Below are 26,251 nucleotides of genomic sequence, written 5' to 3' on the forward strand. Positions count from 1 at the left end.
CAAATGAATGGACGTTTACTTGTATTACGGTAAAATGTTCTGGACTGGCAACAACAAAGTAGGACAAAGTGACGACAAAATAACTTGGTAGTCTTGCTTGCTTGACACTGTCACCAAACTGTATACATGTATATACATAATGTGTATATGTGTGTGTTTGTATTACATACATAATCATATACATACACAATCACGCAATATATGTATGTTATATATATATAAATATATATATATATATATATATATATATATATATATATATATATATATATATATACTAACTATATTTTATACTATATATACTAACTACGAGCGCAAAAATGCGTTCCCCTAACCACGACAAAACTTCGATGCCGTTCACACCTACATGCAGTTAGCAAAACCTCGAGGTAAAGCTAACTACGATAGAAAATAAAGGGCGCCTAGTTTGCACATAGGGTTGCGCACTATTGTGCAAAAAACTGAGCGTCGTGGTTAACAAAACTCCGTTCACATCTGTCATAGGGTGCGTTTATAAGATTTTGCGGGCCTAGAATCACTGTTTAGAAACACTGTTTTGAATCACTGTTTCAAATCACACTTTCGTCAGGAGAGCGTTTACAAGATTTTTCTCCGAGCGTGTTGGGGCACTCGCTCAGACTGTGCCATTGCGCAACTCACTCTGCGCAGTTTTTCCTCGGCAAAAGGTCAAACAGGGTGCGCGCAAGGCATTGTGACGTCACATAAACAGTGTTTGCGATCGCGGTTGCGTTTATAAGATTTTTGAAACACTGTTTCTACAGAAACACTGTTTGTAAACGCACTATTTTGTGCGTTTACAAACAGTGTTTCAAAACACTGTTTCAAATCACGGCGAGCGTTTATAAGAATTTTTTTCGAGCTAGAATCACCGTTTGGCCAGAAACAGTGTTTCAAAACACTGTTTCTGGCCAAAAGAAAAATCTTATAAACGCACCCATAGTTTAAGCGCGCTGCCACAGCGCGCTTAAACTACGCGCTTAAACCACGACAACACCCTAAGAAATCTTGTGGTGTTGTCGTGGTGTCTTCGCCTTAAGGTTTTGTCGTGGTTTTCAAAACTACATGCGTCTACATCTACGCTAACTTGGAGTTTAGTTTACAAAACCTCGAGGTTTAGAAAACCTTAAGGTAAAGGGGCCTAGGTGTGAACCTCACTAATAGTGCAACATCAGTATGTCTTCCACATTGACCTGAATATTTCACCAGTGGTGGCTCTTTACACATCTTTTAAATTTTAACGTTCAACATTATCAATGTATTATGCATCTTTTTGAAAATAGCTGCTGTTTATAATGATTTATATATATATATATATATATATATATATATATATATATATAAGAAGAAGGAATCTCGAGTACGCCATTTGTAGTTCCAATAAAAACCGTGTTGGATCTACAAATGGCGTATTCCAGACTCCTTCTTCTTCTTATAATAACATTCGAAGTTCAACACGTGGGATATTCGAAGATGAACATTATATATATATATATATATATATATATATATATATATACATTTCAGATTATATTTAGTAAATATTACGTTTCAAATGAGTCTGACCCATGTCTTACAAGCTTTGCTTTTTCAGTACGCTACTTTTTTTTTCCATTTCAATATTCACTTTTCTCTCCATCTTCCAAGTGTACACTGATATTTTTTTGTCATTTAATGAAAGTGTATGCTGTATAGTTCTGTATACTTCATAATACTTATATCATGTGTTTTCTATTAAATAATGAAATAATTCTTGTGTAATTTATACTGTTACGGGTTTTTCTTGACAAGTGGAAATAAATGTCAATCTCAATTGAATTGTGTAGACCTACCCACATGATCTGTGAGAAGGCTTTCTCATTTGAGTGAAAAGAAATGGACAACACATATCTATTTATTGAAGGAAATCAATTCCAAGAAAGGGATTGGCTTCAGTACGAACTCAATTACCCTGCATCAAGCATGTAAAGAGGATTAAGAAATAGTGGGGTTTTTTTCCTTTCTACATGGACCCGTTATAATATAATAACATTGACAACAAATTCTATATCATAAAGGATGAGTTTTCTTTGTCTGCTCTCTTTACCAATGAAATCTGTAAGACCGCAATTAATAAACGTGTCGGAAAAAAGTAACCTGTTGAAATCAAAACTGTCATCTACTGCTTTCCGGGCGGCGACCTTACCATCACCATGCTGTCCCTGGTTGCCGGCAGTGACACGATCTAACTTGGAACAAATACTCAAGCTTCAAATTTCCGGCATTGTTATGTTTAGTAGTCCAAGGTCGACAAGGCATCTTTATTACAAAAGCATTGATTCCTTACAATTGCGTTCAAATTGTCATTCCTACACATCCGAAGTAAGGGGAGAGTTTGTAGACTATTAAACACAGTGACCTTATTGTAGAACAGATTGGTGATTTAAATTTTGATCGGTATTACTGATATAATCGTTAATTGCCTGTCTCTACGCCCTGTATCTTTGATTGTCCAATTTTATTCAAAATCGTCTTGACGTCAAGCTTGCTGTTATTCTGTTAAAATCTGTATAATGCGGGCTCTGACGCGTGACGTGAGCACGGTCTAACGGTGACTAAACTTGAGAAGGATTTCGTTCTCTGGCTTGGTTACAGCCTGAAAGACGGGGCGGGCTCCTTTCACTAGGCTGACGCTGAACCTGCGGAAGATTCGTGCCGCAGCGCTCCGCAATTCGTCCATGGCGAATTGCTGCCCGATGCAGTTGCGAGCTCCGGCCGAGAAGGGGACAAAAGCGAAGGGGTCTCTCTTCTCGACGTTGGCCCTCTCAAATCGTTCAGGTTTGAAGTCCATGTGGTCGTCTCCCCACACGTCCGGGTTGTGGTGGACCTGGTAGAGGTTCACCATCACGTTGGTTCCCGCGGGAATGGTGAATCCGTTCACCTTCAGCGGTTCCCTCAGCACGCGAGATGGCGGGATGTTTAGGTACAAGCGCACCGATTCCCTGAGACACTGCGTGGTGTAAGTTAGTTTTTTTAGATCTTCGCTGGGAACGAAAACAAAACATGATTCCCATAAATGACGGTATATGATTATCTCATTCACTCTAGTACAAAGTAATACCGATCTGTAATGATAATTCATATCACTGGAATTCCGGATGGGTCTTCCTTTCCTACTATTGCATTTCGGGAAGCAGTAGGCCAGCACGACTGGTATAAAATCCGGACCGTTTTACGTATAACATCTATACCATGCATTGCCATGTATACGTTGATAAGTGTACTGCCAAGAACTGTATAGAGTCTTTGTGATAATGACCCTCATCATAATGTGTTTGGGTAGCATCCATTGTTTGCCATTGAGAAGACTGGATGTAGATAGAGCTAGAGAGGATCAGCCAAGATAAGCTATTCATAAAGAACTCACAGTATCCTCTTTGTTCATCAAAATAGTATGACGATGGACTAGTCGAACATAATCTTACTATCGAACACTGTCGTCATCTCGTCCTGCGAACAGTGTGTCCACCTCATCTTGAACTCGAGCCTGTTCCTCGGGATGCTGGGCTATGATGTACAGAAACCAAGTGAGGGCACTTCCGGTGGTGTCCGTGCCGGCGAAAATGAACGTGTTTACCTGTCATGATATCAGAACGGAAAGCAGACCATGGCTAATAAATGATAAATCTATCACTTGTATGCTTATCAATCGTGTCAATATACACTGTAAAATCTGCAACTGTATAACGCAGAATCACGATTAGCACCTAAGACTCATAGCGCAGGCATAGTAACTGTGAAGGCACATATTTTTCATCTCTATCACGAACTATATTACCGAGCTATCTTTTACAAATTAGCATGTCTGCTATTCCTAAGAGTAATGCTCTGTTACCGAAGTCTTAATTAGGTGTTGGGTTTGCAAGCTTGAATTTTCAGGTGATTTTCTTTGTTCCGAAAGTTACGTTTATTCCGAAGGTTCGGTATTCCGAAACACACAAATTCCATGTACATACATGTTGTAGATGCTCGTTATTCAAAGAAAAAAGAAATGAAATGGGGATCATTAATCCACACATTAGTGGCGTTGTTCCGGAGGTTACAATCTGTTATTTCGAAAATACGTTAATCAAAAAATTAAATCAGGTCCGTTATTCCGAAGGTTTATTAATCTGAAAATGGAAAAAAAAAAGGTTCGTACAAGAATCTTTGCTATTACAAACTTTATTTCGAGTTTGGATCAACAAACTTTCGGAATAACATACCTTCCGAATAACAAAGTGTAACCCTATTTTTATCATCAAATACGAATTCAATTTGAATATCTAGTGAATTAAAAGCCAACAAAGAAACAAATAGCACAACAAAAGTGCTAGAAAGTACCTCATCACGTATTTCCTTCTCACTTAGTCCGTTGCCATCCGAATCTTTTGCTAGCAGCAATGTGTCCAGAAAATCCATCGCTTTCTTCTCCGGCTTCATAAACAGAGATAAACGATAAACATCATACAATGGACAATATTTGTGGCTATCATTTTATCAGCTTACAACTAGAAACGGCAAACTTAAATGGTGCATTGTATACATTCAATGAAAGTGGCCATCAGTATGCGTTTGTATTTTCTGTTTGGATTCCTAGGATCAGCGTAAAACTCGTAAAACTCGTCTCTGTTGATCGGTTCTTTTCCCTAGGTCGTCAATCTAACGTGGGCCTTTGATAAGACCTTGAGCAAAATGTAAGATTATGAAATAAGGGAGCGCAAAACGGGGTGAACAGCCCCAAGGACCTCCCCCCCCCCCCCCCACACACACACAGACACATTTGGCATTTAGAAAAAAAAAAGTCAAAATAATACCAAAAATCACAATAAAACCAGTGACTTCCCGAGGGTTCTGTCTGGGGGCCCCTATTCGTTAAGGGGGGGGGGGAGAGGGGGTGTCACCCCACGATCTCTACACCCACGAGTCGTACAGTCCACGAGCTTGACATTGCAAAAAGGGTGTCGCATACACCCTGTAAATCATATAGCCTACAACCTCGACACTCTTCAAAAAGAAAAAAAAAGGGCCACAATCTCGACACTTTATAGGCAAATAAGCCCTCGAACATGACAGTATAAGGAAAATAATACATTCATGATCCCTCAGGTTACCTCTTTTTCGGTGGCGTATCTACGTCGGCGCCCAGCGACGATCTTATCATGTATGCCATGCATGTAAGAACAACTTTCTTCCCATTCTCTGTATTTGGAGGACAGCCGGAAGATAAAGTCGTAGACCATCAAAGGATGGAGCATTCTGTTGAGGAAAATTTCAGGTGATTAAAAAAAAAAAGAGTGGGCGTAATCGTTCCTGAAATTTTTTTACTTTAGATACTGTATTGATTTTTCTTTTTTTCTCTCTCTTTTTTTACGGAAGTTTCCTTCACATCCTTGTGGATTATTGAGCTGGTGTGATAATTGGGATCGACAGCCTGTGAGATTGGGAGAAACAATGTAAAATTACGAGTCCAGTGTTGCTATGTAACTCGGTTAATTTCTTCACTTCCGCCCCCAAGGCTTACTTCGTTCCATCTGACGACCGCGTTCGGTGCGGTTGGTCGCGTTACACAACCTTTCGTAGATTATATTTGCCCTAATATTCGAACATTAAGTTGTGATCAATAACAATCCCGGTTTTTTTTTTCTTCCTCAGCACAACATCATTCCATAATATAGCAAATGCCGAGACTATGCGGGTTTTAGAATAATGTCGAATCACCTGTATGTGCATATATTCGTTAGTTTCTCCAAGACCTCTACTTCACGTGCCTCCGTTTCCTGGCAATTTGATTGGTGGGAGAATGCGCAGCGGAGTATGACGTCAAGTGAAAGTAGTGACATGGTTTCATGTGTTTTGACCGATTCCCCTTCGTCTGCAGCGACGTGAAGTTTGTCAATCAGGACATCCAATGCCTAGATTAAAGGTTTAATTCAGACAGAGACAGTTGTGAACAAGGAACACAAATTTTCTTTATTTGTAGTAGGGAATGGGGTTAAAAAATGAATAAACAAAAACTTAGTCACCGAAAAACCATAAACACAAACAAGCAAGCCAATCAATGAACCGAATATTATAACAAGAGATACCAATTAGTCACAGAGGCACATTGTCAGAATTCTAAAAAGGATTCAAAGGATGAAATGAATAAGTTCCAGAGAAACCGCATGCAGGGAAATTTAGTCTTATGCTATCGGCAGCTTTGTTTTGATTATTCAAGAATAGCAAATGAAAACAAAAAACAACAACACACCACATACATTCGGCAATATGTGCAATAATAAGTAGACCTAAGTCAAATTAGGCTCATCTAATGACAAAACATGTCCATGTATGTACACTGAATTTTCTGCATTCATAAAGTAGAAGTCTTAAATGATATTTCTTTTAAAGTGTGCTAAACTATAAGTTTCATCACTAATCCAGTCATATTTAAGTAGGAATTATCATTTTAAGAAAGGATTTTGAAGTTAAATGAAACTGCGTTAACACTCGGCAACTTTTTTGACATCAGCATTTGCGATGATCATAATTGTGTTTCATTGATTTATCGAAAGAAGTTCATGTAATAGAGCTTTGAATTCTTCAGAAATACTCAGTGGGTGAATTCCATTTTTCTTGGCCAATAGATTTCTTTAATGTATTTAAGTATACAGATGTCCTTTCTGAATGTGAGAATCTTTATGATCTAAATCACAATCCAAATCTGTAGAATTAAAGAAAATTCATACATAAAAGGCATGGAATTGAAGATCTTTCAACACTTTATGGTAATATTGTCTTCTTCTTATTATTATTATTATTATTATTATAATTATTATCATTATTATTATTATCATTATCACTATCATTACATGTAGTTCTTCGAGAATGAAATAGAAGCAAACACGCACAAAAAAAAAACACATCAGTGGTATGAATATCATATGAACACAGAATCCATGAGATATCAGGCTTATAAAATGTATTCTTCAAATCAGATAAAGTTTCAAAACTTAGTTACTCATACTATGTAAACAGCCATAAAACAATAGTTGCAGTAACCAGGTCATCAAATAAACTACGAAACTAACTTATCATTGAGTCTTTCGTTTTCCTTTGAATCACAGAAGGCCGATTGAAAATAGAATTCGTAGTTTTCAATTTAAGTTCTTTCACTCACACACACACACACACACACACAAAATCGCCGCCATGACTTATCTTTGTAAAATTGCAATAACTTCAGTGAATCGTATCGGCAAAAGTTTTTTTTTTTTTCTTGGGGGGGGGGGGGAGGGGGAATCTCGACAGGAACTCAATATTTCTGTGCTCAAAGACAAGATATTCACGGTTCTAAATAATTGTTTTAGATGAGGAAGTAATCATACTTTGGAACTTACATTTCATAACTACATACATTATTTTTTCATTTCATATTTTCACGTAATGTCAAGGATATCATGCGTACTTTAAAGTCATTCTTTTTCGACGAAGCATGTGGAACAAAGAAAACATGTCACAGCTTTGAAAATAATGAAGCGCCTGTAGAATTTCACGAGAACAAATGACAATCTCTGCAATTCTATGCTTAATGCTAAATCAAGTTTTTACATGTTGTACTTCAACTGGGGGATGACGCATGCAACGTGTTTATTGTGGAAATAAACTTTGAATGAAAAATAAATGGTTGAGCAGCTTGCTGGAGTCCACTCACCTCGTTCATGACCACCAGGTATTGTTTCAAGACCTGAAAGTGAAATGATGGCGTAATAAGAGAGCGATGGCGCTTCCAAATATCGCCATCTATTATAGCCAGTCCCTCGGTCCAATCCTTGAAAACCTGATATCCGTCAGTCTGATGCAGAGAAAGAGAGAGAGAGAGAGAGAGAGAGAGAAGTATTAGATTAATATTGATACATGAGTACAATGATACAAATTTAGATATTCCAACAACAACGGCCCTCTAGTATGGCCAGTCCCTCGAGCTAATCCTTGAAAACCCGATCTATATAGAGTAATATCGATAAGTAAAGTACATGTGAAATTGAGTAACAAATGAAAAAGACACATAATTGTATTAAAGTATATACATAGTATTATGCATAAAGTACAATTAACGATGGGATTTCAAATGGAGGTCCCACTAAAAAGCAAAGCTTGTACGATAAGGGACCCTCAGATAATACATAAGACAGCGAATAATGAATTAACGAAGCTACAAACGGATATGTAACAAAATCAAACGAACCGATGTTAACTGACATGAAATCAAATTGGGAAGGTAAAAAAGAAAAAAGAAAGAAAAAGAAACTACAGCATGTGCCATCATGGACACAAGCAAACAGAATTTAATGATATAAGAGTAATGATAAAAACAACAACCTGGATTGAGTATATTGCAAAGAATTTTGTACATAATTATACGGGTAAGAATCAATGCAGAAGAACGGACATAGAAGAAGGAGAGAATAGACATAATGGTATATACGGTACAATAATACACTGTAAAAACATCGGTGTTAGATTTAACACCACGGGTGTTAAATTTAACACCGGTCAAACTTCAATAAAGGACCACACCCACGGGTGTTGAAAATGCACTGTGATGGTGTTGAAAAGTGTTCACCTGACACTTCGTGGTGTTAATTTGACACTGTACCTGGTGTTATTTTGACACCGTACTGGTGTTAATTAAAATATGACACCACATGGTGTTGATTTGATATTTGTTGGAGTTAATATCAATAGTTTAACACCCGTCCAGCTTCAATAAGAGACCACACCAGCTGGTGTTACTGTGGTGTAAATTTATTTTCATATTTTTTCAAAAATCTAGTATTTTAATGTAAAATTCTTGATCGTCTTGTTTAAATTAAAAATCAACAAGAAGTGCAGTTACTAAGAAACTCTTCAAAAACAGTTTAAAATTTGGAAATGACACCAGGAGGTGTTGATTTAACACCATAAATGAGCACCGAAAATTTAACACCAGCTCGGTGTTCACTATTTAACACCGCGGGACTTTTTGCAGTGTAGGAATATTATCTGACAAGGACTTGTGTTTAACAGATTATTTTCTCTAATAGAAAAATGATTTATACATAACTGTTTGATGCTTTAATGATGACTTGACTGAGATGACGAAACGAAACTAATTCGGTTGTATGTTGTAAGATCTCAATACAAACACTTTTTTAATTTGTTCTTAAAAGAGTTCAAAGTTTGAGCTCTTGTTATATTGTTGTGAGCTAAGTTCCAATACTACGGCCCATCGTAGATGAATGTGTTCTGAGCCAGCATTGCTCTAAAAAAAGGTAAATAGAAATTATTCTATGTCCTTGTTCGATAATTGTGAATGGATTGATTTCTTCGAAACATTGTTTCAAATACATTTGGAAGATTATAATCATACATATTGTCCTAGATTAAACAAATACAAATCTTTAATTGTCAATATTTTGTGTTAAAAAATAACGGGTCAGTATGAGGCAAAAATGCAGTATGGCATATGATACGGAGTGATTTCTTTTGTATTAGAAGTAATTTATCTAAGAGTGTTTGATGTATATTTCCCCCACTCGAGAATACCATAATTTAAATATGGCAATATTAGGGATGAATATAATGTAAGCAGGGACGATAAAGGAAAAGAAAATTTAAGCTTATCAATTATATCAATGTTTCGTGAAATAATTTTGCATAATCGTAAATTATCAATATGACATTTGGATATAGAAACAAATAAATGAATGAAAATGACATAAAAAGGCCCACACCTCCAGAAGCTTTTCTTCTACACGGACCGTTTTTCCAATAACACAATGATTTTGTTCAAACAGCTTGACAAAGGTTATTAACTCTCTTGTTTTCTTTTTCAATTGCAAACATGAAAATCTCTAATATGGATTTGAAATTACCAATTTGATGGAACTTATATGATAGTGGAAATACAGTTGAATTCAATTGAATTCAATATGGAGTAAACCTCGACAAGTTTACAGGTATATTGTAATCTTTGCGAAATCTAAGTCGAATGTTATCAAATAACTATCTTGTTCTTTTGGTTCAGTTATGAGTATCATTTGGACATACCTTTCTTCCGATGTTTGTAGCCAGTATAGGTTTAATGCTATCAGGGTGGTTGAGCATCACAATCGGTTTCCATCCCATCCAGAACACCAGAAGTCTCCGGTACTTGGTCACTGCTTCTTGCTCCCACTTAAAACCTGGCTCCATAAACCCCGGGTCGCGGAAGTTGCCATAGAGCCAGTGTGGCTTGGGCCCGGGAAGATGTCGTCTGATGTACGCTAGACGGTGAAGAGTAGCGACCAGTGACAAGAGAAACTGGACAATCTTGAAACCAAAGATGGATAAAGCAACAGTCCCAAAAATGCTTGTAATAAGCGACATTATGATGTCCACAGCCTGTTTACATACACGCACCTCGAGCAAGGTATCCACAAGTACTATTACTTAATTCGCAGTGCACAAAACTGTGATCGTATAATTATGAGTACTATCATTTAATACATGTACGTGTGTATTGATGAGCGTGTATGTGTGCGTGTGCACATTATGTACGTGCGTGTGTGACTGTGTTTTATCCCTGTTTAAACGGCACCCTTTGACAACGTTAACTTGCATGACATCAAGACTTCAAAAATGATCAAGTTCAAAGTGCCTTTCATTGTTTATTTAAACCCAGACAGGTAATGTCCAGGGTTCCGCCGTTTGCTGATCCATTTTTATTATCTAGCACACTCTTTGTGACACGCTCTTTTGCCATTCACTTTGTACACGGGGTATTTTTCATGAGACTGTTTCATAGTGTCATTGGCTGTTGTGTTAATGAATATTGCATAGCTATATTATTGATTCTTCATGAGATGTGTGTGCTCTTCTTTTTGTCGCACGAAAACAAGATAAACTTTTCAAAAAAGGTTAATGATAATTACTCCTGTGTGTAGAGAAATATGACAATGATTTAGCAATGTGACCTCTAATGGCTTAACAGGTTTAAAATGTATCAAAACCATTTATACCACTGAAAAGGGGGTATAATGTATGATGTTGGTGTGCTGAGAGACCATGGCCTATAGATACAATCTGTAGAGTAGATTCATTACTGGCCGAAGCAGAAACACAGCAACTGCGGCAAGAACGGTCTAGAATTAAGCCACCTTGACTGTTTAAAATGAGCATTAAGACCACAAACATACACTAAAAGTCCCAAAGGATAAGAAATATTGAGACGTTATAAGGTAGGGGCCTACATGTATAGTACATTGTATTGATAACGTCTAAGTACATACAATACGGCATTCGGTTTACATGATAGCCCACTGGTAAACCATGTGTACATGTATGACGTTTATGAAAAATGCGCTATATAAATTTATTGTTGTTATTATTGTTGTTGTTATTATCATTATTATAATAATTGTTGTTATTATTATCATTATTATTATTATTATTATTATTATTATTATTATCATTATTATCATTATTATTATCATTATCATTATTATTACAGCTAATGTATGGGGGGAAATATAAATAATCTGCATGTCAGCTGCCATAGAATCCACAGTGTATTACGCGACTTCTTGTCTCCTTTTCCTTACCCCTGTTCCACGAGCATCATGTTGGATCCCTTTCTTTTATCACCCGCTCTGAATGGTGATTCACAACGCATGTAATTACGTCATTAAAAACTGCTGAAATTGTAGAAAATAGCCATAGTGTTGTGTACCATAATGTACATAATTATGTTTTATGATGTTGCTGAACAAAAAGAAAGAATAATATTGTAAATGATGTGCTATACAGAGAACAAATAAATCAAAACAAATCAAATCAAATCAAATCAAATCAGCTGAGAGTACATAGTAATATACAATAGTGTCAAGCATGCCATATAGGCTTGTTTTGGGTTTTTTTTTCTTTACCCGGCACTGAGATAGAACAGAATGGTGGAGTATTAGATTTTTGAATACGCACCTTAAATATATACTACCAAATTCAAACAAGCAAGCAAACAAACAAACAAAAACAAGATGCATTACTGAACACGAAGCAAAGTATATTTGTTATGGTTCATAGATGATAAACATACACTGACATGATGGAAACTTAATGATTTGATTGTAGGACAATGCTATACACGAATGAAACTTACAAACTGAGAAATGAAGAAGGATAAATCATCTATTTCAGGATATGATCAGTGTGATAAGATGGAGTACGGCGGCTTCGTTGGGCATATCACCTGTTGGTTGAGGGGAAAGTCGCGGGTTGATGGAAGTCACTGCTATGGGGTAGCAGCCGAGGATGAAGGTTCATTGTGTGGGGTGGAAAGCTCATGTGGGATATCAGGAGTTTCGAAAGTGGCCCAACCACATGACATCAGGGGGATTCCAGGGGGAATTTTGTCATCAGACATTGCCGATATATCAGGAGGATCTGGCGGAGGAATGGTATGGTTCTTCGTTGTGGTGGAGGGCAGATCTACTCTCATCATCGCACTCTATAGAGGCTGATATTGCTGCGTAGATAATAGGGAAAGTCTGAAGGAACTTTCAAACAATCGAAACGTTACGTATGGTTAGAAGTGGAACGAAGTTGGTTACAGACACGCTTGCGGATGTTGCACCACTCATTCTCAACGTTACAAACAAGGTAGCGGGATCGATCTGTGCGGAAATGGATCCGATTCCGAAGGGAATGTCAGGGTCTGGGAAGGTAATGCGCCTTAGACTTGACACTAGATAAGGCCATGCAAGGCGCCTATTGTGCCGAGTCATGGTGATATCCTTGTCACTCATGGGAATTTTCTCACAAGGGAATTGATCACGTTGAGTCCACAGTTCCCGAGCAATGAAAGATTTCATGCCTTTCGCTGCTGTGTGAGGGGAGCAGGTTGACAGTGTTGTCACCTTGCCTGGGTGGACTTGCACTGATGGTTCCTTCAGACCGTATCCAACCTATAGGATAGTGGTATAATTGGGACATACTGTAGTCTTGGCGGGGACCATCGGCAGCTACAGCCTGCAGTTCTCAAGAATTCTGCAACAGGGCTTACGGTGTGTCAGTACCACAGTACAAGTCATCAGCCAACTTGACAACGATACATTCGATCAAAAAGTCTCCAAGTACTCGACACATAAATTCCTCCAAGGCAGTCTCAGAACCTGGCATTCCCATTGCACGAGTATTTAAACATGAATACCTCGGAAGGGTTATGGCCACATCACAGTATTTCATCGACTCATGGGAAAGAGGTATTTGGTAGAATGACTTGCACGGTCTGACGCGATATGGTAGGCCTACTTCAACTGACCAACCTTACGTAATGTGGAATCAACATCTGGTAGGACTGAAGGCCGGGGCTTGGAATAGTGACCCACATCAGCAAAGGCTGCGACCAGCCGCTGACCACCATTGGTTGTTGTTGTTGTTTTGTTTTTTTTTACCAGGAAAGATGGGTTGGTATATTCGACAGTGACGCCAATATTCTCAGGCCATGCGAAAATGCTAAGTTCCTCAAGGTTATCAATCTCTTCCTGCAACTCTACAAGTTTGTCTAGGGAACACAATGGGAGTCGGCCCCTGCGCTGAGATGGTTGTACTGGGCCCATGTTTACAACAGCTTGAAATGGTCAAGAAGCACTATTATAACCCTTGACTGACGAAGAGAGCATACCGTTTTGTTCAGCGTGGAGTTCCTGGAAAGCACGCCTAGTCTGAGGGGGGGGGGGGGGGGACCTTGTCTGAATCAACAGTCCCTGGCCAGTGACTCAAAAGATCGGCCTGGGGATACCTCTCCATGGGGCTGGGCAGACGGAGCCGCATGCCAATCGGGAATCGGTAGACCCGACTGACCTGTATCCTCCATGCACATGGGGTTGACTTGGCACAAATATAAATGGGAATGCGGTTCATGCATGCTATGCTGGGGACCACTTGGGGGACCCGGGGACAATTCTTTCATAGGGGAGATGGATGGGGAAGTGTGTACGAGGCTAGATGGCAAGGATCTAATTATCCTCAAACTGGGAAGGCAAGGCAAGCTCAATGAACTAGAGAGTCGTGGTTTTCGAAGGAGCACGGAGAACGTGTGCTCGCCGCACAGCATGACCAACTTTGGACTTTCCAGTGTAAGTAGTACACAGTGCCATCATCAAATGTAATCGGGAGCTTCGCAAGTCTAATGTCTACATGATTGCTCTCCATCAATGTAGTCCCAGCGAGAACCTTTACCATCTAGATTCTCCTCAACCAAGTCCTCGAAAAAGAAGACATCAGTTGCTGATCCAGAGGGGGGCGCACCGGGGGCGCGCCCCTCCTTATTTTTGGTTAAAACAAAAGAAAAAAAATTGGGGGGGGGGGGGGATCGCGTGCACCCCGTTTAAATTAAAGGACAAGTTCACCTTAATAGACATGTGGGTTTTGTGAATGCAGTAAGCTGCTAAAAATTAAAGATTTGTATTTATTTAATTTGGGGCAATTTATGTATACGTACAGCAACAACTCCCTCCCCTCCATTTTCGATTCTATGTTTCAAAGAAATCAATCATTCCATGACTATCCCACTCGACGTTCCAATGAATTTCACTTACCTCTCTTACGAACGATTCTTGCTAAGAACACACTTATTTATACTGGCCCAACATATTGGAATTTTCTGAATAATGACATAAGAAATTCACCTTCTATATTTTCATTTAAAAGGATATTAAAGTTGTTTTTATTGCAATGTTATGTTCCTACAGAAGTGAATCAGCCTGTTGGCTCATTTTTATTTTTTCCGAAGAATTTTGATTACCAATAATATACTCTCACATATTTTCTCGTCCCTATTGTCCTGAGACTCTTACTGAGTAGATTCAATTCTACTTGTATTACCTCCGCATCTATTTCTCTCTATTTTTCCATATTTATGTATCCCTTCCTCGCATCCCATTATTTTTTCGATATAGTTCTGTCGAGGATCGCTGGATCTGTTTTTCCTTTCTGTCCGCTGTATTGTCTTCTATTATGTCAACCTTGTCTCGTTCAGTCTTGTATTTAAGTCCCCTTTCATAAGTTTTGTCGTCTCAGTCTCGTTTAATGTTCATTCGCGTGTGTATGTGTGTCTGTCCGTTACTCTGTCTTCTTATTGGGCTCCCAGATCTTTTTTTTTATCTGACTTTATTCCCAATCTTTTTCCCCTTTTTGCATCAGTTCATTTTCTATTGACATTCTGTACCTGAGGGGCCCACATTCTACAAGCATTGCCTTTTCAGTGGGTCCCTCCATTTTTCGATATTTTGTGTAATGTTATATCGTCTATATCACTTCAGTCAATTTTCATTACAACATTATTTGTTACCCCAAGGTTCCACAATTATGTTCTCTTTTCAATTTTACTTTGTTTTGATTATATGTAACCTTATTCTCTGTTACCAATGAAAGTGAAATGTTTATGCTCTTTTCGAAAAATGAAATAAAGTTTGAATTTAATTGAAAAAACTGGGTACCTGGGTCAACCTGAGAGTCCTTGGGGTCAGGTAGTATCTGCGAGTATTTTCATCACTGTCAAAAATCATAGCAACTTGGCGGGCTTTTATAGCCATGTACTGCCTATCAGATTCTGGGACATTAGGGACATATACTGAGAAAGCGACTGCCAGGGAGACCAGCGTGAAGGCAGAGGGAGCATGACTTAACTAATCGTAATGTTTGTTGTTTTTTTTAAATCATTTCATGATGCATGATTCAATTCACTTCAATTTACTTTCCAATAACACTATCACTTTTCTCAAATAGTTTGCTGTACGTTATGCTCTTGCTTATTTCACCATTTATGTTATGTTCATAAACTGTGTATTACACTGATTTTTTTTTTGTTTTTGCAATTGCATTTTTGAAGAATTTGTGATATTGAAAATAAGATTTGAATTGAATTGAGTTAAATAAAATAAATAACAAATCCATTGACATTAACACAACATATAAACCAACCACCAAAATATATACAACCACATATTTTGATCGCTTCAAATAAAGAACATACTGAACACAAATATTAATGGTCATATCATAGTATAAAGATGTCTCAAAGGGGTAACAGAAATATGATGGGGCGTACATAAAAGGTAACTTGTAAAACTGTGGGTCAAGGACAACGCTTAAAAGTGAATAGTAATATCGACAATGAAGAATACATAGTGCAAATTTGTAATCAACGTGGTGCTTACAACAAGCCGAGGTAGAAATGAAATAATAAATCCTAATCAAGTCACGCGTTGCCACCACTAATACACATACATACAAACAACTAGAAGTTGCTTTTTATCTTAGTGAGAAATACAAGAAGCTCGTATAGCATAATACTGGATTATTTACAACGCGACATCAAAATGTCTTCCACATTGAACCCAAAACTATATCAGTGATGACTGTCTACATAACCATTATTTCTTAATTTTACCGTTCAACAATATTCATCATGCTTGCTCTGTTTACAAACTTTCCAATTTGCTTGGAATGAATTCTACAGTAGGTTTCGCTACTTGAAGGAAATTTCTTCTAAGGGAAGGATTGGCTCAGTCAAACTAAATTGTTCTGGCATCATAAGGAGTGCTGTAGTTTGTTGCATGCAGTTACGGTTGTCATGGACAGCAAATTTGATATTCTTACGCACAAACCGGGAAAAGTATAGGGACGCATTGGTCATTTGATCGATACATTTTGGACTGATTTGATTGGTTGATTTCATTTCTACATTTCTCTTTCACACACATTATGTAATAAAAAGTCATTTGAACAAAGTTGTTGAGTGTAGTATTGTTTGAATCTAAGAGATGAAACAGGTAAATGATTAACGAAAATGTACATTATTTCATGATAATGCAAAATAAAGACCAGCAGGTGTTATCTTAAGTACGAAAGGAATTACACGTACCCGCCGTTCAATTAATGACAGATAAAGCAACTTCAAATATAACAGAAAAAAGAGACAATCATCATAAGCAAAGGCTTCACGAGAATACTAGCCTCAGAAATAGTTGTCTATACAGTTCGACAAATTAAAAAGACACTTGAGCCCACACCATTGCACTCACTGAGTGGAGAAAAGAATGAAATGAAAAGTTGGTGCATCGTGCAAAAATGTGAAAAGTTTGTTTCGAGATTAGATGTGTGTATGTGATAGTAAATGTGTAATTTATGTTCATAAATATTTGTGGCGTACGTTCAGATCGGGGCCCTCTCTTGAATGAAAGGAGCGAATTAATCGGGAGAAAGGGGTGACTAGTTAACACGTTAACCACTGTTAACGACATGTTCCAACATGTCTAAAGATCGTAAGTCCCATCACCGAACTCTGCCTTGTTTCTTTCTCTAATTTTCATCAAAATCATCTTGACGTTATTCTCTCAAATTCTGTATACTGCGGGCTCTGACGCAATGTGGCTCGAGCACGGTCTAACGATGAATAAACTTGAGAAGGATTTCGTTGTCTGGCTTGGTTACAATTTGGAAGACGGGGCGGGCTCCCTTCACTGGGCTGACGCTGAACCTGCGAAAGATCCGTGCCGCCGCGCCCCGCAATTCGTCCATGGCGAATTGCTGCCCCAGGCAGTTGCGAGCTCCGGCCGAGAAGGGGACAAAAGCAAAAGGGTCTCGCTTCTCGACGTTGGCCCTCTCAAATCGTTCAGGTTTGAAGTCCATGTGGTCGTCTCCCCACACATCCGGGTTGTGGTGGACCTGGTAGTTGTTCACCATCACGTTGGTTCCCGCGGGAACGGTGAATCCATTCACCATCAGCGATTCCCTCAACACGCGAAATGGTGGAACATTTACGTACAGGCGCATCGATTCCCTGAGACACTGCGTGGTGTAAGTTAGTTTCTTCAGATCTTCGCTGAAAACGAAAACAAAACACGGTCCCCATCAGTTACGGTATCTTACCAAATATTATTTAATTCATAATCATATGACATAAGACCAGTTTGTAAAGATCGTTTATATTACAGTATGTAAATGCTGCATTTATCATACGACTTCTTTTGTTCACTGTGTTGTAGGAACCAATTACTACATGGTGAGTCAACAAAAGTTGACACTCACAATATTGTCATTTTACTTTAAAACCCAGCAATGAACGAAAGAGTGCTCTGCCTTTGAAGAAGTGTTTTTTTTTTCCCGAATCATTTGATATCACTTTTGTGTGGTATGTACTGTTCACGCTTGGATGAGTCTGCAGGAGGCATTGTTTGCGATAGTGCAAAAATCGACTTCCGCAAAAGTATAAACTGAGAGAATTACTTTATTGAGATGCATTGCATATTCATCTCATTGTTATATGTGCGTTAGTGTGTTTGACCAGTGTATGTGTGTGTGTGTGTGTGTGTGTGTGTGTCACAACTGCTGTGCATACATGCGACTTTGCTTCTGGGGAAAAATCATATGCAATGCATCTTATGTGATACATTAAATACAGTCTCTCACTTTATACTTTTGCGCAAGTTGATTTTTGCACTCTCGCAAACAATGCCACTTGCTCATCCAAGCGTGAACATAATTATACAATACAAAAATGATACCAAATGGTTCGGGATAAAACGCTCCTTCAAAACGTGAATGATATCCTTCGTTCATAGATGATCTTTAAAATGAATAGCAATTTTCTTAGTTTAACTTTATTTTACTCACCCTGAATATTGGTATCATCCCGACAGGTTTACCCATAATATTTAATCGACACTTGTATCAATTCATTTACAGACAAATTTTAGGAATTAACGTATACAATGGTATACGAATACGTTTGTATGTGTTGGTGTGTATCTATCACAATCGCGCATGCAGCGAGATCAGTAATACGGTGAACTCTTATATGAACATACTATCGAACGCTGTCGTCATCTCGTCCTTCGAATAGCGTATCGACCTCCTCCTGAACTCGGGCCTGTTCCTCGGGATGCTGAGCCAAGGTGTACAGTAACCATGTGAGGGCGCTTGCGGTGGTGTCAGTACCGGCGAATATGAACATGTTTACCTTTAATGTCATCAGAAGGAAATTGAACATGAAAGTTAAATGACGAAATGACTTTCATATACCATGTATACGTCATTATCTCTTCACTCTAAAATCGACAACTGACGCAGAATCACGATTAACACGTATGATTCATATCACTTTTAACTATCATAAAACATCATTTTTTCAATCTTTATCATGAAATAAGCATTTCCAAGGATATCTTTCACAAATAACTTCTAATCGCAAAATAAACATTTTCAGGGATGTCTCGCAAAAATCAATCTACTATTTCTAAGAATGATGATCTTTTACCAGAGCCTGATCTTGGCTCAATGGGTTCGAAAGCTTTTAATGCCATCATTGAATAAAGATTTAATCTGAATATCAGGTGATTTAAAAGCAAACAAAGAAATAAAACAACATGACAAAAAACTGAAAAATACCTCGTCACGTATTTCCTTCTCACTCAGTCCGTTGCCATTCGAATCTTTTGCTAGCAGCAATGTGTCCAGAAAATCCATCGTTTTCTTCTCAGGCTTCAAAAACAAAGAACAGCAATGTAAGTACAATGCACAATTATTGTGACTTGCTATTTCATTGGCCTACAGTTGGAAACAGCAGACCTAAGTTTAGTTACGGACAGTGGCGTGACCGAGTCTTCACCAAGTTTTCTCAAAATTGTCCTGTGTGATACTTCAATCTTTCTGCATTGCTCACCCGTATTGTTTTTCAGATATCATTGCGAAAGTATCTGTTCTCTATCAATATAGTAATGATCCCTTATAAAAACATGTAAATAATTATGTACATAATATAACAATGATTCTTCTGTGAATATTGTAAATACGTTATATTATGATCTATATCATTGAAAGGACTGGCCTCGACTAGCCTGCACGCTATTGCCAGTTCTTTTTTGCCAAACTATATCTTAACTATTAATTGTTGTGTGACTTTGTTGAAGATGTTTGTTTTTTTGTTTAGTAAATAAATCTCATTTCAATTCCATGTTTTGGGGAATTCCCCATTGAACCCTCTCTACGCCAGTCCCTCAAAATGCCAGTGAAATCGTTTACTCTCTAAAAAAAAATCGAGTGAAAATATACACTCTTAAAGGAGTGAATACAAAAAAAGAGTGAATTTAGAGTGAAATTGGAGTGAATTTTGAGTGAAAATGTTCATTTTCACTCATTTTGGAGTGACCTCAGGGATCGCTCGAAGATTTTGGAGCGATCCCTGAGGTCACTCTATACGAGTGAAAATGAACATTTAACCTCGAAATTCACTCGAAATTCACTCGAAATTCACTCTTTTTTGTATTCACTCCTTTAAGAGTGAATATTTTCACTCGATTTTATTAAGAGAGTAACTCACAGGTGGTTTATGGAAATGATCGAGTTGATACGTTCTTGATCTCTGGGATTACCTCTTTTTCCGTGGCGTATACACGTCGCCGCTCGGCGACGATCCTATCGTGTACGTTATGCACGTACGAATAACTCTCTTTCCACTCTCTGTACTTGGATGATAACCGGAAGATAAAGTCGTAGAACATCAAAGGGTTGAACATTCTGTTGAAGAAAATTTAGTGATAAACATGCAGAGGGTTAATTCTTTACATTTATACATCTCATATATTCTGTTTGATTTTTGTTTCCTTTCACCATTGTTTACTTAAGTTTCCTCCACATGTCTGTGGATTATTGCTTTATCATAATAATTATGATAATAATGATATACAGTCTGATGACGTTGGCAGAAACCATGTAAAAATCGATTCCATTGCTGTATATTCATTTATTTTCTTCCTTTCTTTAACCTGTACTGACATGAATAATATCAAAGTGTTCTTTCCACAAAACATGACTTAAGAGAATTACATTTAATGTTCTTGAGTATACATTCGTTTACTGCAAATTGACAATCACAAATGCTTATGGAGCGTTCATAGAGCGTTGTACATTTTCCTCAAAGCTGCGTTCAATCGCAATCCTAATTTGCGGGATTTTTCTATTTGTTTGTTTGTTTGTTTTTTAACACGATATCATCGCATGATAAAGCTAATGCCAGCGTGCTGGCGAGGAGATTACACACTGTATGCAGAGTTTTAGATGGTGTCGAACTACCTGTAGGCGCAGATATTCGTCAGTTTCTCAAAGACCTCCACTTCACGTGACTCCTTCTGCTGGCAATTTGATTGGTGGGAAAATGCGCAGCGGAGTATGACGTCATGTGATAGCAGTGACATGGTTTCATGTGTTTTGACAGATTCCCCTTGGTCCGCAGCGACGTGAAGTTTGTCAATCAGGACATCCAATGCCTAGATTAAAGGAACAATTCAGCCAGAGACAGCTGTGAGAAGGAAGCGCACATTTTTTTTTTTGTAATGGAAACAATACTTTATCCAAAAAGACCTTTCAAAGATAAACAAAATGACAACAAGCAAAAGTTGCCTTTAAGAAAATAATAAGTCATATTATAGTAGCATCGAAATTCTAGGGACATAATATGGGGGTTAAGTGTCAATATAAGAAGTGTGCTAAATCTAGTTTGAAAAGATTAAATGTATGATAGGAAACAAATGAGTTACACAGGATCCAGATGCTCAACATTTTTTCTATGTCAATCTTATACAATTAGCACCTATATATTATGATTATTCAAAAATAAGAAAGAAATCAAGCACACGAAAATTAAGGAATTACATTAAACAAGTCACGAGATATTTTGATGTATGCACATTAAATTTCGGTTCCAGTTTCTTATTCCGAAGGTCCGTTAAGGTCCAAGGTCCGTTAATCCAAAAATGAAAAAAGAGGGCTCATCATTCCGCACGATCTGCAGTCTTTCAATCATGCCATAAAAATAGCTTGGGTGGAGAAATACTTGGATAAAGATATTACTGAAGATTTATTCATTCGTTCATTCACTTCAATACGGGAAGACCCATTCAGAATAGAGCTGTTTTTCAACGGGTCCTCGCATAAAATTCATAACAATTTACAATTTAAAAGTACAGACGAATAAAATGAATCATATGCAGTACGTTGAAATAGAGGATATTATGTAGCTATACAACATTAACAGTAGAAATGTAAGATGGAAAATCTTGATCCTAAAAACACATCTGAAAAACAACGGCGGTGATTTTTTTTTTCACGTGGAATCTTTTGTCAGGACATTAAAATTTTAAAAGAAAGCCAAAATTCGTTTTGATACAACGTCCTTATTGAGTAGTGTCATCAAAAGTAGTAGCATTCAGAAGCACGTGACTGTTTCACACAAAGGTCATATTGAAGTGTGTATTGTCATTTAATTTCTATGTTTTGATTAAAGACCAGTCCGGTCTTGCTAGGTACGGTGGTTCGAATCAAATTTAAGCTGTAATGGAGATGTCATTAACCCTAATGGTTCTTCTGTAAATTTTTGACATCAATTTTCAGAATATAATATGATAATCCATACCAATTTTAGCCAATCAAATGTTTGAAATCAAAAAGAAAAAGACTCCAAGTTTTGTTACCCATATGAAAAAAGATACATACTACCACACACACACACGCACTCACACACACACACACACACACACACACACACACACACACACAAACAAACACACACAAACAGACTCGCAGGGAGAGAGGGGACCATTATTAAGTAAAGTAGGAAATTGACTTATAGGCCTATTGAATCTGCAAGATTTTGTGGTAGTCCTATTGAAATTTCGTTTTACTTTGATTTATAAATCATTAATACAGAAAAGAATTCAGAATTTTCAAATTAACATCGTTCATCAAAAAGCCGCTACTTGGCACTATGTGCAAGTGTAAAATAGGCGTAAGTGACTCCTCAACTTGTACCTTTAATGAAACTCATCTACAAACGTTAATAAATTCATTGTATTTTACTTCCGCCACGGGCATTGAAGGGGGGAGGTTGTGTTTTCATTACCGTTGATTTGTTGGTTTGTTTGTCCGTGTGCAAAATAACTCAAAATGTTGTGCACGGATTTAAATGAAACTTGCAGGAAAGATTTAGAATGACTCAAGGAACAGATGATTACATTTTGTTAGTGATTGGGAAATTTTTATGGATGGAAGAGTGCTTCTCTATCTTATTTTGTTTTTGTTTTCAGCGTATACACGTTGACTATCAGAAAGGACATTGCATAGATTTTTTTTTTTCATTACGCATTTTTTTTTCATGTAAATCAAGGATAACATTCATACTAAAAAGATGCTTTTCTCTTCAATGAATCATTTAAAAACAATAGAACGTGTCATAGCTTTGAAAAAGAATCGCCAAAGGAATTTCACGACAACATAACACAAGCTCTTAATTGAAGGTTTTAATACTAATATAAAGATTATTCATTTTCATGTATTAGCTTTTCATTATTTTCATTCATGTAATATGAAGCAATATGTTTATTATGGAAATGAACTCTGAAAAAAAAGAAGGAAGAAGGAAGGGTTGAACAATTTGCATGAGACCACCCACCTCGTTCATAACCATCAGGTATTGTTTCAAGACCTGAAAGTGAAATGATGGCGTAATGAGAGAGCGATGGCGCTTCCAAATAGCGCCCTCTAAGGTTCCCAGTCCCTCGGTCCAGTCCTTGAAAACCCGATATTCGTCACCCTGATTCAGAGAAAGAAAACGGGAGTTATGTATTTAGTTCTGTAATCAGTGGCGGATCCAGAGGGGGCGCACCGGACGCGCGTCCCCTCTTGATTTTTTGTTTAAACAAATGAAATAAAAAGCCAAATAATGAGGGTGGGGGGGGGGGGGGGTGCGTGCACTCCTCTTAAATTTTGCAAAGGCGCTTCCCCTTTACGGAATTCCTGGCTGTGCCCCTGATAATCATGATGGAAACAATAACATTGACAATGATAATGATGATGATGATAATAAAGATAATGATGGTAATGATGATGATGATAATAATTACAACAATAGTAAAAATATTCATAATACTACTACTATCAATAATCGTTTTGATAATGATAATAAAAACAATAATAATAATAATAATGATGATAATAAAAATAATGATGGTAATGATGATGATGATAATGATAATACCAATAGTAATGATATTCATAATACTACTACTATTAATAATCGTTTTGATAATAATAGTAATAATAATAATAATAATAATAATAATAATGATAGTAATAATAATGTTAACAATCATGTTAATGTCACAACGATACTAATAATGATTATCAGTTTGATGAACTCCTGCGCGCATACAAAAAATAAATTTTATGACGAATAGAAAACAATGAAAATGATTAAAGACTAGACTTTTTCTTAATGAGGTCAAATCATTGTAAGTGAAGAAAACATAAAACAAAAGGCACACCTGTCTGCCCGCCTATCAAAATGTCGGATGTCACGAAAAAAAAATGAAGAAAGGAAAAGCACGCCCGCTATCATCATAAGTATGCGGCAAGGTAAATAGACCAACGGTCTCCTGGGGTATCTGATGAGATGCGTGCAACATTTTGTTTCTTATATAATCTTCTGTTACATTGACCTTGTGGAATGCGAGAAAACAAAGTCAGCGAACAACGTTGTGCAAGTTGTTAAGTCCAGGAGTTGTCCATCACCGTCAGCACCGTGTTCTGCAAGTCATGTCTCATTAATGCCACTTTATATATACATATATATATATATATATATATATATATATATATATATTTATATTTATATATATAAATACACACACACACACACACACACATATATATATATATATACAAAAAAAAAGCAAATAAAAAATTATACGGAAGATGTCAGACTATTTGCGGTCATGCCGGTACATAAGGTCACTACTTTTATAGGGATCCTGCAGATAATCACCAAAGTGAACAATGAAATATAATGACCTGACTTTGAACAGTTTTCGCTGTTAAGTTACATGAAAGGATTACAAATAAATCATATCCCTCTACCATAGCATTGCTGTGTTCGTTGAATAACCTTGCTGTGATGTCATTAAGGGAATATGAGTTGCGTGATTAATAAATTATCGAACAACAAAATATGCGATTTTGTTGTCGTTGTTGTTGTTGTTAGTGTGTATGTGTGTGTGTGTGTGTGTGTGAGTGTGTGTGTGTGTGTGTGATTTGTGTGGTTTTTTTTTTTTTTACTTCCAATCTGTTGAGTAGCCAACATCTTTACGTGCTCGTCTTTCACGTAGACCTCTCTTTTTCAGTAACACAGTGGGCTTGTTCAAACAGCCTGGTAAAGGTTTTGTTCTCGTTTATTTTTTTTTCCCCTTTCAAATTTATGCAGTGTATTTTCATGTATTTCATATAACATTTACTTGTAATTATTGTTTGAAATAGTTTATGTGATATTGGAAACAAAAAGTGTAATTGAGCTGAATTAAACTTCGGCACGTTTGTAGTACCCACTTGTATAATCTTTGTGAAGTTTACTTGGATGACAAGAATAGGCCTAACTATCAAGTTCTTGTCAATTGATAATAGGTCAAGGTATGAGTATCATTGGGACACACCTTTCTTCCGATGTTTGTAGCCAGTAGAGGTTTAATGCTATCAGGGTGGTTGAGCATTACAATCGGTTTCCATCCCATCCAAAAGACCAGAAGTCTCCGGTACTTGCTCACTGCTTCTTGTTCCCACTTAAATCCCGGCTCGTTGAATCCCGGGTCGCGGGCGTTGCCATAGAGCCAGTGTGGCTTGGGCCCGGGAAGATGTCGTCTGATGTACATGAGACGACGAAGATTAGCAACCAGTGACAAGAGAAACTGGACAATCTTGAAACCAAAGAAGGATAAAACAACAGTTCCCAAAGTGGTCGTAATGAACGACATAGTGAAATCCACAAGCTTTACAAAAATACTACAAAACACAATCCAACAGTTAGATATTAACAAACAACAAAACGAATTCACTTCGATTCTTGGACAACTGCATGAAGCAGCGCTTGTTTAGCTATTCCGAAAAAGAGAAGAGAACAGAAACTGCAAGCATTGCACGTACATCTGCCACACGTAGACATATACACACACACTCTCTCACACACACACATGAAAACACAAACACAAACAACCAAAAGAATGATGTGCCAAACCACAGTGGACTGAATAGCAATAGACATACTGTCCAAAGTTCAAAGTCATGTCAGGGGGACGATACTACCCGTCACCTTTATCTTGGGATCAAGCAT

At 37.4% G+C, this 26,251-nt stretch overlaps 2 protein-coding genes across 2 annotated transcripts; both read right to left on the bottom strand.

The window, feature by feature from the left end:
• Positions 1-2,602: 2,602 nt before the first annotated feature.
• On the bottom strand, positions 2,603-10,428 carry LOC139739035 (ultra-long-chain fatty acid omega-hydroxylase-like). Its single transcript, XM_071649650.1, has 6 exons — positions 10,111-10,428; positions 7,733-7,873; positions 5,411-5,470; positions 4,381-4,473; positions 3,483-3,634; positions 2,603-3,041 (listed from the first exon to the last, which is right to left on the bottom strand). Exons 1-6 carry the CDS (start codon positions 10,426-10,428, stop codon positions 2,603-2,605), a joined length of 1,203 nt encoding a protein of 400 aa, XP_071505751.1.
• A 7,056-nt stretch (positions 10,429-17,484) lies between these two features.
• LOC139739036 (ultra-long-chain fatty acid omega-hydroxylase-like) lies at positions 17,485-25,895 on the bottom strand. Its single transcript, XM_071649651.1, has 7 exons — positions 25,578-25,895; positions 23,546-23,686; positions 21,172-21,365; positions 20,472-20,616; positions 19,489-19,581; positions 18,909-19,060; positions 17,485-17,923 (listed from the first exon to the last, which is right to left on the bottom strand). Exons 1-7 carry the CDS (start codon positions 25,893-25,895, stop codon positions 17,485-17,487), a joined length of 1,482 nt encoding a protein of 493 aa, XP_071505752.1.
• Positions 25,896-26,251: the final 356 nt, after the last annotated feature.

This window comes from Diadema antillarum, unplaced genomic scaffold (genome assembly GCF_040938485.1).
Source record: "Diadema antillarum isolate AM-2024a unplaced genomic scaffold, OU_Dant_1.0 seq00000780_RagTag, whole genome shotgun sequence".
NCBI lineage: Eukaryota > Metazoa > Echinodermata > Echinoidea > Diadematoida > Diadematidae > Diadema > Diadema antillarum.

Excerpts from the sequence above, each read along its gene's own strand:
- LOC139739035 (XM_071649650.1), bottom strand. The coding sequence starts at position 10,428 with ATGTCGCTTATTACAAGCATTTTTGGGACTGTTGCTTTATCCATCTTT. Across the intron at positions 5,471-7,732 it reads ACCTGGTGGTCATGAACGAG|GCTGTCGATCCCAATTATCA; the intron begins GTGAGTGGACTC and ends CCAATCTCACAG. Across the intron at positions 4,474-5,410 it reads AGGATGTGAAGGAAACTTCC|CCGGAGAAGAAAGCGATGGA; the intron begins GTAAAAAAAGAG and ends CTGTTTATGAAG.
- LOC139739036 (XM_071649651.1), bottom strand. The coding sequence starts at position 25,895 with ATGTCGTTCATTACGACCACTTTGGGAACTGTTGTTTTATCCTTCTTT. Across the intron at positions 21,366-23,545 it reads ACCTGATGGTTATGAACGAG|GCATTGGATGTCCTGATTGA; the intron begins GTGGGTGGTCTC and ends CCTTTAATCTAG. Across the intron at positions 17,924-18,908 it reads GATGACGACAGCGTTCGATA|CGAAGATCTGAAGAAACTAA; the intron begins GTATGTTCATAT and ends TTTCGTTTTCAG.